The following is a 15,482-nucleotide window of genomic DNA, read 5'->3' as shown; positions in this document are numbered from 1 at the left end:
CGAATTTTCTGATTGAGGTAAAAAAAATCATTGTAAAAGTTACTTTACAATTTTCTGATTGCTCGCTTCGTTTATGAGATAAATGCGTTTCTTTTCTCAAAATCGGCAATAATGTAGAAAATTGCTGCGCGTTCAATTTGCTTGATGAGAGCCTGAATCGAGAAGTATGTGACGTAACATAAGGACAGGAAGTTTTTCTGAAGTGTGACTTTTGCTATAATTTCTACTTTATTTACTACGGCTCTGCATCAAAATGCCTGATAGATGTGCAGTTTTCGGCTGTTCAAACCGAGCAAATTCTGCGGAAAGAATTTCTCTTCACCGTATACCATTTCACGGTGATGAGCGTCCTGAAGCGAAGCGAAGACGTAAAATCTGGGTGAATTTTGTTGCAAGAAAACGCGCTCGATGGACACCGACTAAGTATTCGGCTGTTTATTATTGTGATGGCAAAGTAATTTGGGCAAAGTTCAAATCTTTCCTGAGTCACATAGTAGACAAGCACACCAATTTGGATAATCCACTGTTTTCAAGTTGTTTTCATGGCCCTGATATTAAACCAAGGGAATATTTGTTAGAAGGTTTGTGAAGGCATTATTTAAAGATAACTTCCTAACAGTTTATCATCATTCTTAATTGTAATGTTTAAGGTTCAGTTGCTCATGAAAAGCTTAGTGCTAAATTGTTACACCCACAGCTGATGAAGTCAATTCACCAGGCTTCACCAGTTGCTCAAACAAGTTGTTTGGAAGGATTCCTTTCTGTCCTGAATCATTTTGCTCAAAAATGATTCATTATTCTATGTTGGAATGTATTGCAGGTGGGCGAAAATTTCCAATATGACAATGTTAGTTGTTTTGCAACTTCCTCAAGTCTTTATTGTTTAAGACACATTTTGGCATCCATCCACTTCAACAACAACTTAAGGCGTGATGTAAAGATGAAGAATGATGGCACTTTCCAAATAAATGTAGTGTATCCAAAGTTTAAAAATGGTGAAGGAACTGTGAGGGATGTCAGAGTTAAGTCCAAATTTGGTAAGTTGTTGCTAAATGTGTTGCTTTGCATCATTTCATAGTATTGAATACGACAATAATTTCTTTTTAGAGTATGTGGATGAATTATTTGAGAGTGTGATGCTGTCAATAAAAGACAAAGACGCATTATCAAATTCACAAAATCTTTTGAAAGAAATGTCCCCACCATCAATGAATGTCATGCTGCAAAAGCAACCCAGAGCTGAGGTGTTACTAAAACAGGTCCGTTGAAAATGCATTGTGGTCAATGATGTCCCTCCCTCAATTCCAGGTAATTAATAATGATTATATAAGATGTGGTAGCTAAACATGGTTTGAAAATCATTTTAAATAATGAAAATGTTTTTGTTTCATGCCAGCAGCTACCAGTGTGCCATTCAGCTGTCAGTCAAAAGTGGCAGTTTCAAAAGAAAAAAGTCAGCCAAAATGTTTGACATGCAAGAAGCCAATGAAAGGTCACAAACATGTGGCAGATTGCCCAAAAAATAGGAAAACTTAATTTTCACATCACTCATTTATTTCATTTTCTTCGTACCCTCTAAATTCCAACTTTTTATCATTAAATTTTGATCTTATTGCATGGTATGCACATGCTGGTAATGGTCTTCTTTCTTCTCCTAAGCATCCATAAATCATAGATGTGAATTCTCTGTATGCAACACATCGTAAAACCTGAATATAAAGCCAAATCATTACTAATGTGTCATAACACTAAAATATACTTAAATACTGGGAAATAACATAATATGCTATCATACATGTTTTCAGATCCTGTTTCTCTGTATCGTCTTTGTTCTCTGGTTTTGTATTTCCTAGCAGCCATTTTTAGCGACCACTTTTCCAAACAAACTGGTCTGAAACCTGGGTGTAGAGTGACACAACATGGAATAGTTGACAGATCTGCCAGAACCGACTGGTGTGTTAAGCTTTCAGCTACAGACTTAAGTTCTTGGCAGCACCAGGCCTCTAGAGGATTCTGAAGAAGTGTAACTTGACAAAAACCACACTTGCACCTGATCAATAAAGAAAATCACATTAAAAAATTGTAATCGAGCATCTTTTAACAATTTTTTGCCCAAAAGTAAATAAAAAAAGCGATGGTAATCTTGAATAGAAAATTGCACATTTATGTCTATATTTCATAAGTTGAATTGAAATTAGAAATTTTATTACACACCAAGAACTCAACTCAACTGTGTGATCAAGTCTTTTTTGTAGCATTTCAAGTTGCTTTTTATGTTCATTTTACTTTTGCACGTAGTCTTCATACCATGCTTGTTCGGCCATTGGTTCATCAACGTATAGATAGGACTCGGACTCGCCGTGATTTTCATCTATTATATTATATTCCTGGTCATTAATGTTCCTTGTTTCATCTTCGATGACATAACCGGGAATATAATCATACTCGAATCACATTGCGAACTATGAGAGCTTTCCGAATCAGAATTCAACTCCGCCATCTAATCGTTGATAACAACAAGCCCTTGACTTGTTCCTTAAGTTACGTCACAGAGACTTGATCCAGGCCCTATGCCAATTATCAACTTTTCTGTCAAATTTCATATTTGATCAATAATAATTCGAAAACAATGCAGCGCATGAAAAATTGTAATATAAGTTTTAGATTACTTTTGAAGAAGCAATACGAAAATTCGAAAAAATTGTGAGATAAGCACTTTAACAACATTCCTGCGTCAACGCAACACGTACAGTTTCAACTTATTTAAAGAGCACTACTTGAATTAGAAATGCTATGGAATTTATCGAGTAAACTCAAAACAGCCTACTTCTGGTTGCGTTCGTGTATTTCTGTTTAAGTTGTGCTTCTGCGTATGCATAAAATAACCTTTTATAAAGTTAAGTAATGGAAGCTGTTGTTTTTATGCAGTAAACGACCGTAGAATGTTGAAATTTAGCAAATATGGAAGGACGTTTGAAAACGTGAGACTCTATCGTTAGAGATTAGACTTTAAATTGGTATCGGTGAAACATAGTGTGTCTTTGTCGTAGACTCGTAGCAACACATTGTTACTAACCAATGCTAACTCAGGGTTACGTATTAGCAACAATGAGATGGATGTTAGTAACGTTAGTAACGTCAAGTTTTGAAAAAGTAACAAATGTTTAATTTATGCACGCCCCATGATCAATTACAAACGTGTAATGAATGAGTTAGTGTTCAAGAACTACTTGTATAAGAGTTTGTATGCACTTCGTTTACCAGAAGTAATCTCAACTTGAAGGTGTAAAATGACCACGACAAACAACATGGTACATATGACAATTCTTTAATCCGGGACGAAAATCCTAAAATCGAAACCTCATTAAAATTGTAATGTCAACATAGTTTTAACTTTCAAAAACAAAAGAAATCACTTTTCTAAAGTTCTTGACATGTTTAGAAGGTTCACTTTAGGGGTGGTCATGGGAGGAAAAACTTAGCATAACATCAATATTTACTTAGAAAATTACTATGTACCATCTCTGGTTAAATGTAAAGTTTGCATAAATTAACCAATATTCTTTGCTGAGATTGAATTTTCATATTTCAAAGGAAAGATCACATGAGATGAAAAGAACATTTAACACTGTATAGAGAGCATATAGTAGAGCTACTCCATTGAATTTTTCGTGCCAAGCATATCTTATTACGCATGTGATTACCATAGTGGCAGCCAGTCAATTGCTTTTTTGACGAATAGGAATGATGAAATGCCTAACAGTAGTGAGGCATGAACTATGATCATCATTTTAAACTGATATATGTGGTCGCGTTGTTTATATTAAATCTTTCATCCGTTTGTTGAGTATATGACATGTAAAGAACTAAAGCAAGCATAATTTTGTTCACAAGGTCGTCTTACTTCTATAACGGAAGTAATTTTAGAAAAATTAAGCGATATTTTAGAACTACACTACAGACATAACAAATTAGCTAAAGCAGCATCTCGATAAAAAATGAATAAACATACATGAGAAATAATATCTAAGTTGATAAACCAACTTTCTAACTATTGGCAATAAGCTGCATGGTAAAGGAAAGCATAACCTGTTCAAAGGTATGGGAGAGGTGAAATAGCATACTTGTCTCTGGAAAAATGGGAATCTGTGAAAATTTATGTAGGAGGTATAGCATGTCCAATCATTCATCACCTCCCTTTTTTGCCGACGCCACTTTTGACTAATTGCTGTGTGTCTAACAATATGTTGTTAATCGTATTGAGCAAAACTTCCATTTTAAAAGTAAGAACATTTGTAAAATAAGCAAATTTTTTACACATGAAGAATGTATTTACACTTAGAAAGAACGCAACCAAATCTATTTTTGTGAAATTTTGATTCATGCAACACAGTAACCTTTTAAAATGATACTTTTAATCATGTTTGTTTAACAGTTTTAAGGTTTACTTTTATTGCATCCTTTACTGTTGTATCTACAGTGTTTTTATTGATCATAAGTAATTATAATTGCGTGCAGTTGATGTTTGAAATGTATTCATAATTTACAATGTTTTATTTAATAACAAAGGTTTTATAATATGAAGTGACTTATGCAAGAATATACATGTATGGAATTTTTGTGTGATAAAAATTAATGCCCAACATAAATTTCTGATTAGAGCCATAGAAATAGACCAAAAAAAAACAAATTGTAAAATTAAATTTATTGTAACGTTTCGTCTTTACTCAAGACATCTTCGGACAAATACTAAATAGGATGTTAAGACAAGATATTATATTTACAAAAAGGTGTTAAATTACTACTAAAGGAAGCGGTGTCGAATGGATATATGATTAGGAAGTTAGGAAGTAAAATAAAGAGAAATTAAAAGAGGTTAAGTGGAATGGAGTTTCCTTGCACGTTAAGTGAAGGTTTGTATTTATTGATTAGAGGGCTTTCATGAATGGAGAGTTCATAAGTATCGTTGGAAGAGGAGATTATTTTAAAATCGTCTAAGTTGGGGGTGTGTCCATTTGCGTTAATGTGAGCAAGAATGCTTAATGATGCAGTGTGGGAAACTTGGTTGCCTGTAAGGGGGGATATTCCCAAGTGCTCCGAAAATCTGGTGTGTAGATGACGTGTGGTTTGACCCACATACGAGGCGTTGCAGCTTCGACACTTGAATAAATAGACTACACCAGATCTCAGAGGTTTGGGAATTTGTCCTTAAAGGGGAAGAAAGAAGAGATACGTTGAGAAGGGCGGAAAACAAATTTAATGGATATATGTGGGAAGGCTGCAGCACAAACGCTAATGATTCGTGTGCTAATTTGAAGGGAGTGTATGCCGGTGAAAGGAAGACAGAAATAGATGGGCATTTTGTGAGCAGTCAAGACAGGTGGTTTGGTGGCAAAGGTGTTGTTAAGGAAGCGACGTGTGATTTGGTCAATTATACGTGAAGGAAAACCGTTTTTGGTGAGTGACTTTCTGGTAAATTCGAGTTGTGGAGCACTTGGGAATATCCCCCCTTACAGGCAACCAAGTTTCCCACACTGCATCATCAAGCGTTCTTGCTCACATTAACGCAACTGGACACACCCCCAACTTAGACGACTTTAAAATAATCTCCTCTTTTAACGATACATATGAACTCTCCATTCATGAAAGCCTTCTAATCAATAAATACAAACCTTCACTTAATGTGCAAGTAAACTCCATTCCACTTAACCTCTTTTAATTTCTCTTTTTTTTACTTCCTAACTTCCTAATCATATATCCATTCGACACCGCTTCCTTTAGTAGTAATTTAACACCTTTTTGTAAATATAATATCTTGTCTTAACATCCTATTTAGTATTTGTCTGAAGATGTCTTGAGTAAAGACGAAACGTTACAATAAATTTAATTTTACAATTTGTCTTTTTTTTGGTCTATTTCTATGGCTCTAATCAGAACTTTATGTTGGGAATTAATTTTTATCACACGAATTCGATTTCCGCTCGGCAAGTCTCTCGCTACTATTTTAAATCATCGCTATAATAATGGAGCACTTGAAGCATTTAGAAAACTCCAACGACTTGAACTCAACATGGAAAAGCGAAACTCAACTTGGATTTTCTTACGACATGTAGAAAGCGCTCTGTGATACCAAGATTCCTGTGGTTCAAAGTAGCTAGTCGTCGCTTACAAAACTCTAGCGCTTATCGCCAATGCCAAAATAAACTCCTTCAAGAAGAAATAAACGGGAAACACGCTCGTATACGCGTCCTCGCAGCACAACTAACACAAGCACACTCCAAAAAAAAACAAACTAACGCAACATCAACATATCCAAGATCGCAAACTTTTCCGTCCCACATCCAAACATGACAACAACATCCCAATCGACCCTGATAAAGTGGTGTTCAACTTCTCAAACCGCCTCATTACTGACAGAGAGAAAGAAATCCTTTCAAAAGGCTTAAACTTTTCCATCCCACCAAAAAAGTTAACTATTTGCACCTTCTTAACACCCTTTGAAAAACAACCGTCTCAAACGAGAACCTGTTAATGAATCATCAGGATTTTTTCCAGACTCGATCAAATGAAAATTTAAAGACATTGCCCACTCAGGTTTCCGAAGTTACAGCCCACCACCTTTTCTATATTCACAAGAAGACTTGAACATTTTAAATAACTTAAAAAACGACAGAACTATCCTCATCACTAAACCTGACAAAGGTAATGGCATCGTAATACTTAACAAAGACGACTACACAAAGAAAATGGACACACTCTTATCTGACACTACAAAGTTTCAACCTCTTAATGGAGATCCAGTCAAAGTCACTTTACAACGAGAAAATCAAGTGAAGCCTATATTAAACAAGTTGAAATATGCCAAATCTATCGGCCAAGAAACTTACAAAGAACTTTACCCTACTGGTTCACGAATAGGTATATTGTATGACCTTCCTAAAATACGTAAATGTAACATCCCTCTCAGACCCATTCTTTCCTCCATTAATCACTATTCGTATAAACTAGCAAAGTTTTTCATCCCACTCCTAAAACCCTTCACTATAAGCAACCTCATCATCAAAGACTCTTTCTTGTTTGTTGAAGAAATCCTAAATTGCGATATAAACTCCAGTAACGTTGTCCTTGCTAGCTTTGATGTCGTATCCCTATTTACTAACATACCTGTTGACGAAACCATCCACATAATATCCAAAAGCATTTTTAACAACCACCAGTACTTCAACGGACTCACTGCAACAGAATTTGAAAAACTACTCTCTCTAGCTGTTAAGAACTGTCACTTTATCTTTAACGGGAAAATGTACCAGCAAATTGATGGTGTGGCTATGCGCAGTCCATTGGGCCCTCTCTTTGCTGATATACTCATGTCCTTTCACGAAAAATCCTGGCTTAATAAATGTCCTTCTTCATTCAAACCACTACTTTACCGACGCTAGGTTGACGATTGTTTTTTACTTTTTCATTCCTCCGATCACGTCCCTCTCTTTTTTGACTATCTGAACCGACAACACCCTAACATCACATTCACAGCTGAAGTCGAACAAAACAGAAAGCTCTCATTTCTGGACATTGATATCTCTCGTACTAATGGGAAATTCACCACTTCCGTCTACCGCAAACCTACTTTCATTGGCCTTTTCACCAACTTCCACAGCTTCATCCCACTTACTTACAAACTTTCACTAGTCTCCTGCTTACTTCACCGCATCTTCAATCTTTGTTCTACTTACGAAAATTTTCATACACAACTCGAGTTTACCAGAAAGTCACTCACCAAAAACGGTTTTCTTTCACGTAGAATTGACCAAATCACACGTCGCTTCCTTAACAACACCTTTGCCCCTAAACCACCTGTCTTGACTGCTCACAAAAGTCCTGAGAAGGACTGTTTTTGTTGTTGTTGACTGACGTTTCGACAACCTTAGCGATAGTCATCTTCAGAGTTAAATGAGGAGTAAACGTCAAGTTAGCCGTATTTGTTATCTGGTTCTTACTTCATTGTATTGTGTGTACAGGAAATGTGTATTGTCATTGTGAATTAGTGTAAAGTGAAATATGTTTATTTTTAGTTGTGATGTGTGATTTAGGTGTGATGTTTTAGTTGTAATGTGTGGGTGTCAATTGTGTATTATCATTGTGAATTAGTGTGAAGTGTAATGTTTTTAGTTGATCGTTTTTTGTATTGTGAATAAGTCGTTTGTAAAGTGACGGTAATTGCTGTGATCTGGCGGTTGAGTGTGTCCTAGCGTATCAAAGTGTCGAGGCTGTCTTAGCGTATCAAAGAGACTTGTCAAGACAACCAAAGACGAGATCAGAAGCAGGATACCCTCCACTTTACAATCGTCCTCTATACGTGACAACAACTTGACAAAGGACGAACAGCAAGCAATCAAACGACTAAAACACGACAACAACATTGTCATTTTACCAGCAGACAAAGGACGCGTGACTGTGGTCATGGACAGGAATGATTACTTCAACAAAATGGACACCCTTGAACAACGTATGAATAAGTCAAACGAGACCCAACACCATCACTAGTACGCAAACTTAACAGCAAGATCTTCTCTATGAGAAAATCTAACATTATATCTGAACGTATTTACTATCGACTCAGATGTTCAGTACCACGACCACCCAGACTATACGCACTACCAAAACTTCACAAACCACAAATACCCATGCGACCAATTGTATCATTCTGTGGTTCGCCTACTTAACTCTCAAAGTACTTGACTGAAATACTGCAACCACTTACAAACAAATCAAAACACAAGCTACAATCCACTGAAACTTTCATTAAAAAACTGAGCACTATACAAATACCGGACAACTATATACTAGTGTCTTTTGATGTGAAATCACTGTTCACCAGTATTCCACTTAATCAGGCACTTACTTGTACAAAATTGTAATGCAATCTATAGAGGAACGGGCGCTCACGACTTACAAACATGCACTACCTTTTGGTTTCGCTACGTAGATGACACAAGCATTACATGCAGACGAGATTGATGACTTTCACACTCACATCAAAAAACAGAACAGCCACATACAATTTACCAAATATGTCGAAGAAAACGGAACTCTTCCTTTTCTCGACTGTTTGGTAAAACATGACAATCAAAAACTACGAACAACAGTTTATCGCAACGCAACACATACTGACCGACTACTAGACCAATCATCTTACAACCCTACATCACACAAAGCCACCACAATCAGAACATTAACAAGATGTGCACAAATCATATGTGATTCACCGGACGCTCTACACAACGAAAACAATTATCTCAAACGTGTTTTGACAAAACAACAATAACTCTGACTTTATCAAACGCAACACCTACAAACCCAACGAACCCAACGAAACGAGCAACTCAGTGCCAACATCAACGATACCTTACATCAAAGGTACGTCTGAGACTATCTCGCGTATCTTACGACCATACAACATACGTGTCTCATATAAACCAACACATTGACAAGTACTAACGAACATAAAGGACAAACAACAACCCAACGAACGACAAGGTGCAGTTTACAAAATAAATTGCTCCGACTGCCACGGGGAAACTGGCAGGAACTTAATTATAAGACTTACTGAACACAAACGAGCTACTAAGAATCAAGACAAAACTAATCACATTGCCGAACATCACCGAATCACAAAGCACAACATTGACTGGGACTCGGCAAAATGCATTACTTACTGTACTGACAACGGCTTACATTAGAAAGTTGGTATACCAAATTGGAACAAACCCCCCTGAACAGATCACAGCAATTACCGGCACCTTACAAACGACTTATTCACAATACAAACAAACGATCAACCAAAAACATTACACTTCACACTAATTCACAATGACAATACACATTTCCTGTACACATAATACAATGTCGTAAGAACCAGATAACAAATACGGCTAACCTGACGTTTACTCCTCATTTGACTCTGAAGATGACTACCGCTAAGGTTGTCGAAACGTCAGTCAACAACAACAAAAACCGTCCTTCTAAGGACTTCCATAGGTATTATTGTGCAATACTTTGTCTTCTGTAATTGCGTAATGTATCTCAAGAGCAAGATATAATTTTTCAAAAATGCTAACCCCTTCAAGCGCTGCTACTCTTCTGCTTTGCTTGAACAACTTACAGCTACCAATACTAATTATTTATATGTACAAACTAACAATTGGGAATTACATGATAAACGACTTTATAAGTCTTTGTATCATACATCAAGCCTTTGAATTTGCTCCTTTTATGTCTTTGTAAAAAAATATTAATAAAGGACTTACAAATCAATTTTCTCAAAAATAGTATTTGGCGCAAAGAAACTAAACATAATTGGAAAGGTCACATGTTGAAGACAGACAGAAATTTATCGGGTGGCTTGTGTTTTAGGTGTATTACTGTTGTCTTGTTATAATTTTGATTTTACTTGTTTAGGTGTTTATCCTGAGCCATACCTAATCATTTTAAAATTTAATAAAATGTACGCAGTTGATATTCTTACCGAAGATTTTCATGTTGATATTATTCATGGATTCAGAGATAGTTTTTATCATATATGTTGCAACCATTATGACATGGAGATCGATGTATCTGAGGACATGATTTACTATATTGAACTTGGAGATATCAAAAGATCAAACCTGGATATGACTGATGTTGAAATTTTTGAAGAAAATGCTTGCGCTCATGATATGACAGTTGACTGGATCGGACGTCGTATATTCTACGTCAAGTCGAATAACATCATCCAGCAAATTTCTTTAAACAGCAAAAATTCAAGCGTTATGAGATTTACACCGGGCTTAAAATTTAATATGATCACATTTGATCCAATCAAGGGGTATGTACATATTGAAAATTTTTCCATCAAATTTCTAAAAGTAAACTTCAGAATCTATTTTGATGTAAAAAATATAATTTATTTTGAACGACTTGTCATATTCTTGACAATGTTACTGTGTTTATTTTCCTTTATGCTGTTTAAGATGTTGCAAATTGTAAATTGTTAGAGTTCTTCTATACAGCTTTTTGTATGTTAGATGTTCGAAGAGTTCACGTATATATAAAATGTGCATGAATGACTAGCTAAAGTCAACTGCACTGAACATATATTTAGTCATTTTCTTAAGACAGACCAATAACAAGCATACCAAGTGTTTGTTCTAAAAGCAAAATGAGCAGGTTGCCATCGATTTTATGGGTCAGATGAAACTTTGAAAGGCTAACAAGATACAAAGTCTTATATACTTCCTAAGTTTGCAACAAGGAGCAATAGGCTCAATAATATTATGGGTAATAAATTAAAAATCCTCCCTTTGGAAAAATATCCTTAAAAGGTTCGTAGTTTATGAAGTATGTAGAAATATGTTATCTTTAGTCAAAATTACTATAAATTTGATGAAGAAATCAAAAGAAAAATAAATTTCAGCTTATTTCAAGCATAAAGATGTTTTATACATCTAGAAAACATGCCCAAAATAGATGGGCTTTTCAGTTTTGAGTTGGCTTCGTTGATTTTTGATCTATCTCCAAGCATTTCAATGAGCTGACATCTATTGCTGGTTTTCAATTTTTTTTCCAATACAATTTGTTCTTCCTATGAGCTTTTCGTGAGATGTCAAATTCTAAGTAGGAAGTACTAGCGAATATGAAATATGCCATTGTATGCGATGTGCGACACTGAAATGAGTGTAGCAATAAGCTTGTGGCTTTGAGCGCTGTTTTGGTACAACTATCAAAGTTCAGTTAACATTTATAAGTCCCCCCTTCGGGTCCTTCCACGTCTCAAAAACAGATGTCGGAAGCAAGAGAACACTCCTTTAGGTTAACAAGCGTCTTATTTTTAATATATTCAATCTATTGCTTGTCTCACAATCGTCCGAGTGCTCGAAACTTACATAAATTACAGATAATTTCTGCTTGGTTTCACAAAATATTAAAATAACAATGAACATATACTTGTATACAATGAAATCCAAAATATTTGCAATGCTCCATTGCAATTTGTGAAGCCCTTGCGCGTCTCAAAATTATTTATACCTGGTACAGAACTTTTTGAAAATGCTATCTGAAAAATAGCAACAAAATGTCGTTGCTCCAATATTATCAATACATATACATGTGGTTTATACAAAGTATTTATATAATGTGCCCTCCCGGCTATCACCATATTTAAGGTGACTCCTGCGCTTGGGACACAGAACGTACGGTTACACATTGTATGGATTGTATTGTAGAGTTCCCACAGTGCTCCAACCTATAAACGTGAGCTTTGCATAGCTCATGGATCATTCAATGTACTCCGGTTTACTTAGAAAGAAAACGTACGTTTGAGACACACTGCATAGCAAGTATTTGAGAATTGGAAAACAACTGATTGCACCTTTTAAACAATCTATAGAAATAATAATATATAGTACCAAACTTACACCATACTTTCTTATTAATGTTACTATTTCAGCGAGAACTTTTTTGTTTAAGGTATCTTTTCTCAGCAGAAGAAAAATATCATAAAATTTGGATTTGGAGTAGGATTTCAAATAATGATCACGTTTCATCAGTTTCTCTTGAGTCAAACGCATATGATCTTACTCTTGACATGGGTGAAGAGAAGATATATTGGCGAGTTTCTGATGCCACTGTGTATTCAAGTGATTACCTCGCCAAAAATGTGGATGTTTTTGCAATATCAGGAGCACGAATAAAAGTATTTGGAAATTTTGTATATGTCATAAATAGTGCAAAGAAAGGCATAGTAACGGCCTATAACACAAAAGATAACTTGACTTATAACTTTTCCATTCCTGTGGCTGTGAGTGATGGTCATCATGGTATGGCTGTAGTACAAAGCACAAGTGTAGTGTCAAATGGTAAGTGAAATATCAAATCATTAAACATATGATTCATCAAAACACAAAATCACAAATACCACTCATAACTCAAACAAATACATGCACTTACGTAAAGTTTAGGCTAGGTAATGATTTATATGAAAAGTCACATTAAAAAGTCATTGAAAAAGCTAAATTTTTATGATTCACATCCATATCATTATGCTCATATATATTTAAAAAAGCAATTAAAAATCGTTTCGAAGAAACAAGTTTGTAATTCCTGCATTTATCATTTACATATGTACTTTAATTCTTGTAAGCATTTACTGCCATTAGTTAAACTCTACCTATTAAATACCAATATTTAGTGGCAAAACCCTTCAATTTTCCCATATGTGTATCCAACACATACTACAACAAAGTTGATGAAACATTAGAATGCAAATGTATGGAAGGATATGAAGGAGAACGTAATTCATGTACAGGTAGATATATGGATTTTTTATAACAGTACTAAAAGCAGAGCATCTAGTTTGTTCTCTACAATCCAAATTATTTTGCATATGTTTTCATTGTTAAATGGACAAGTGTTTATTTTAGCTATTTTCATTTCTTCTCTTTGATTTTATATAACTGTCTATCTTAAAAGCATTATCTTTTTAAAATAAGTGTCTTATTATTCACCAACTAAAAAACTTTACATGCTCTAAACATAAATATCATCCTCAATTAGACTTATAAAAATGCTACAATTTTGTTCTCAACTTCTTAACTTTGTTGCCGTGCTACTTTACCAGAAACTGTTGTTAGAAAACTGTCTGTAAACCAATACCAACAACTAATAAGAAGCAGCTTTGAGCTTACTGTGTTTTATATTATTTCTAAATTTATCGACTCGAATTAAGCAAACTACAAATCAGTGATAACTTTGAAAACCGTATCTTTGTTCATTCAGTAACTGCTTTATGAATCTGTTATTGTTATTTAAATGAAAAATTTGAAATTACATTACTCGCACGTTTTTATGTTAATTTTCTACCTTTAATTTAGAGATATGTAAGAGAGACATGGTTCTTCTCCTTGATACATCATACTCTATTTACAAACACAACTTTGATAGGAAAATAAAACCGTTTCTAAAAAAGTTGGTTTTCAGTCCTAAGCTCAAAGTCGGCCCTGACGGAACCCAAATTGCTATCGTTATATTCAGCGACGAAAGTCATACGAGGATTCTTCTACATTTCTCTGCTAAGACAAAAACAGAGTACATAACATTTATAAACCATTTTTTACTATGGGAGGCTGTTGCTGGTGCTAGAACGATGACTGGAACTGGTGCAGGCATTGTGGACAAACAGGTGAATTTCTCCTTTAAGATAGGAAAGCTGTAAAATAACACATCTCTTTGACTGATTACATTGCAAACTACATTTTATTTTACGAACAAGATATTCAAGGAGAGCAGTCCACACAACAACCGACCAAACATCCCTGACGTTGTCTTATTGATAACGGATGGTGAACCACGTGGAAGGAGAAGAGGTGATGAATTAAAGGACGCTTACAAATATTCAAGGTGATAAATGATGTGTTAAAGTTACTCTTTGATTTTTCTTTAAGTTTTCCATGATAACATTCTCTCGTTACAAATTTATAAACAACCTTTATTTTCATCACAAATAGATTTATAGCTCTCTACCGTCATCTACCATTCACTAGATTTAATGTATTATATTTTAATCAATTCAATAATATCAGATCAATGAAAGACAAAGGCATTCTTATTGTTGGTGTTGCTGATGGCATGCCATCTACAGTGAAAAAGTTTAAGCCAGTCATTAAAAAAATATCAACTTCAGAAAAGACAACTTTTGACACAGAAGTTGATTCTCTGAACGAAATACTGAACAAAATTGTTGATGCCTTCTGTACTACTTTTGTACCAGTTTTGTATCAATTTACAGTTTTGTTGTTGTTGAAGTCTTATCGTCATTAAATGAAGTCAACAAATGACCTGTCGTGTTTTATAAAGCAAAAACGGAATTTATATTATTTATAGCTGTTTTATGATGTCTTGTGGCTAGCAAAAAATTATTTTATATGCAAGTTTACTATTTAGCATTGTCATATAAGTAAATATTCCCTTACGTGATGTTGATTTTAGTACTTTCCTATAAAAAGGTCACTGTAGCTGTTCGTCTTTTCAATCTTCAACTGTTTACATCAATTCATCAAAAAAAGCGGTGACTGTAAGTTGGCCAATACCAGTTCGATGTAGAACGAACAGAGTTCCTCAATATACGATGACGATTAAACCAAATATCACATCCCCACACGATTTTACTGTTGGGAATCATCGTATTGAATATACTTTCACATTCAGAGAAGGATTTTATCTTAAATGTTACATAGATATTAAAGTTGAAAGTAAGTATTGACGAAAAGTCTTTGTAAGCTTTGAATATCCCAATGGAAACTATATCATTTCTCTGTTAAGTATTTCATCACCACAAAAACGGACATATATGTCGTCTTAGTTTGTATTTTAAAGACCGCTCTTTTCTCTGTTGTTCATTCATCAATACCTTCACTGACACACATTACCTTACTTAGTTTATATTTTAG

The 15,482-nt window shown here is 34.8% G+C and overlaps 2 protein-coding genes and 1 pseudogene across 5 annotated transcripts; 2 read left to right on the top strand and 1 right to left on the bottom strand.

The window, feature by feature from the left end:
- The window catches only part of LOC124451960, a 97,738-nt pseudogene that overhangs the window by 30,213 nt on the left and 52,043 nt on the right, over positions 1 to 15,482 (top strand).
- On the top strand, positions 149 to 1,794 carry LOC124451207. 4 transcript variants are annotated; one of them, XR_006950364.1, is made up of 4 exons: positions 149 to 581; positions 889 to 1,037; positions 1,108 to 1,308; positions 1,397 to 1,794. XR_006950364.1 is itself a non-coding variant. In XM_047001845.1 (3 exons), the coding sequence occupies exons 1-3, from the start codon at positions 810 to 812 to the stop codon at positions 1,266 to 1,268; spliced, it is 321 nt and encodes a 106-aa protein (XP_046857801.1). In that variant the 5' UTR covers positions 806 to 809; the 3' UTR covers positions 1,269 to 1,390. The 4 variants fall into 4 exon arrangements, 1 of the variants encoding a protein (XP_046857801.1); XR_006950365.1 differs by lacking the exon at positions 149 to 581 and adding an exon at positions 800 to 820 and having other exon boundaries at positions 1,400 to 1,794; XR_006950363.1 differs by lacking the exon at positions 149 to 581 and adding an exon at positions 800 to 820.
- Positions 1,577 to 2,277, bottom strand: LOC124451204. The gene is made up of 3 exons (XM_047001841.1): positions 2,215 to 2,277; positions 1,794 to 2,050; positions 1,577 to 1,709 (listed from the first exon to the last, which is right to left on the bottom strand). The coding sequence occupies exons 1-3, from the start codon at positions 2,256 to 2,258 to the stop codon at positions 1,597 to 1,599; spliced, it is 414 nt and encodes a 137-aa protein (XP_046857797.1). The 5' UTR covers positions 2,259 to 2,277; the 3' UTR covers positions 1,577 to 1,596.

This window comes from Xenia sp. Carnegie-2017, unplaced genomic scaffold, assembly GCF_021976095.1.
Source record: "Xenia sp. Carnegie-2017 unplaced genomic scaffold, XeniaSp_v1 HiC_scaffold_24, whole genome shotgun sequence".
In the NCBI taxonomy this organism is placed as follows: Eukaryota; Metazoa; Cnidaria; class Anthozoa; order Malacalcyonacea; family Xeniidae; genus Xenia; species Xenia sp. Carnegie-2017.
This window is presented reverse-complemented; position numbering and strand designations above follow the sequence as displayed.

What these genes read in the sequence shown, in the direction of transcription:
- LOC124451204 (XM_047001841.1), bottom strand. Translation starts at nt 2,258, where the DNA reads ATGCTACAAAAAAGACTTGATCACACAGTTGAGTTGAGTTCTTG. An exon ending in ACAGTTGAGTTGAGTTCTTG is followed by an intron (nt 2,051 to 2,214) that starts GTGTGTAATAAA and finishes TTTATTGATCAG; the next exon opens with GTGCAAGTGTGGTTTTTGTC. An exon ending in AACAGGATCTGAAAACATGT is followed by an intron (nt 1,710 to 1,793) that starts ATGATAGCATAT and finishes CTTTATATTCAG; the next exon opens with GTTTTACGATGTGTTGCATA.
- LOC124451207 (XM_047001845.1), top strand. An exon ending in CAGAGTTAAGTCCAAATTTG is followed by an intron (nt 1,038 to 1,107) that starts GTAAGTTGTTGC and finishes ATTTCTTTTTAG; the next exon opens with AGTATGTGGATGAATTATTT.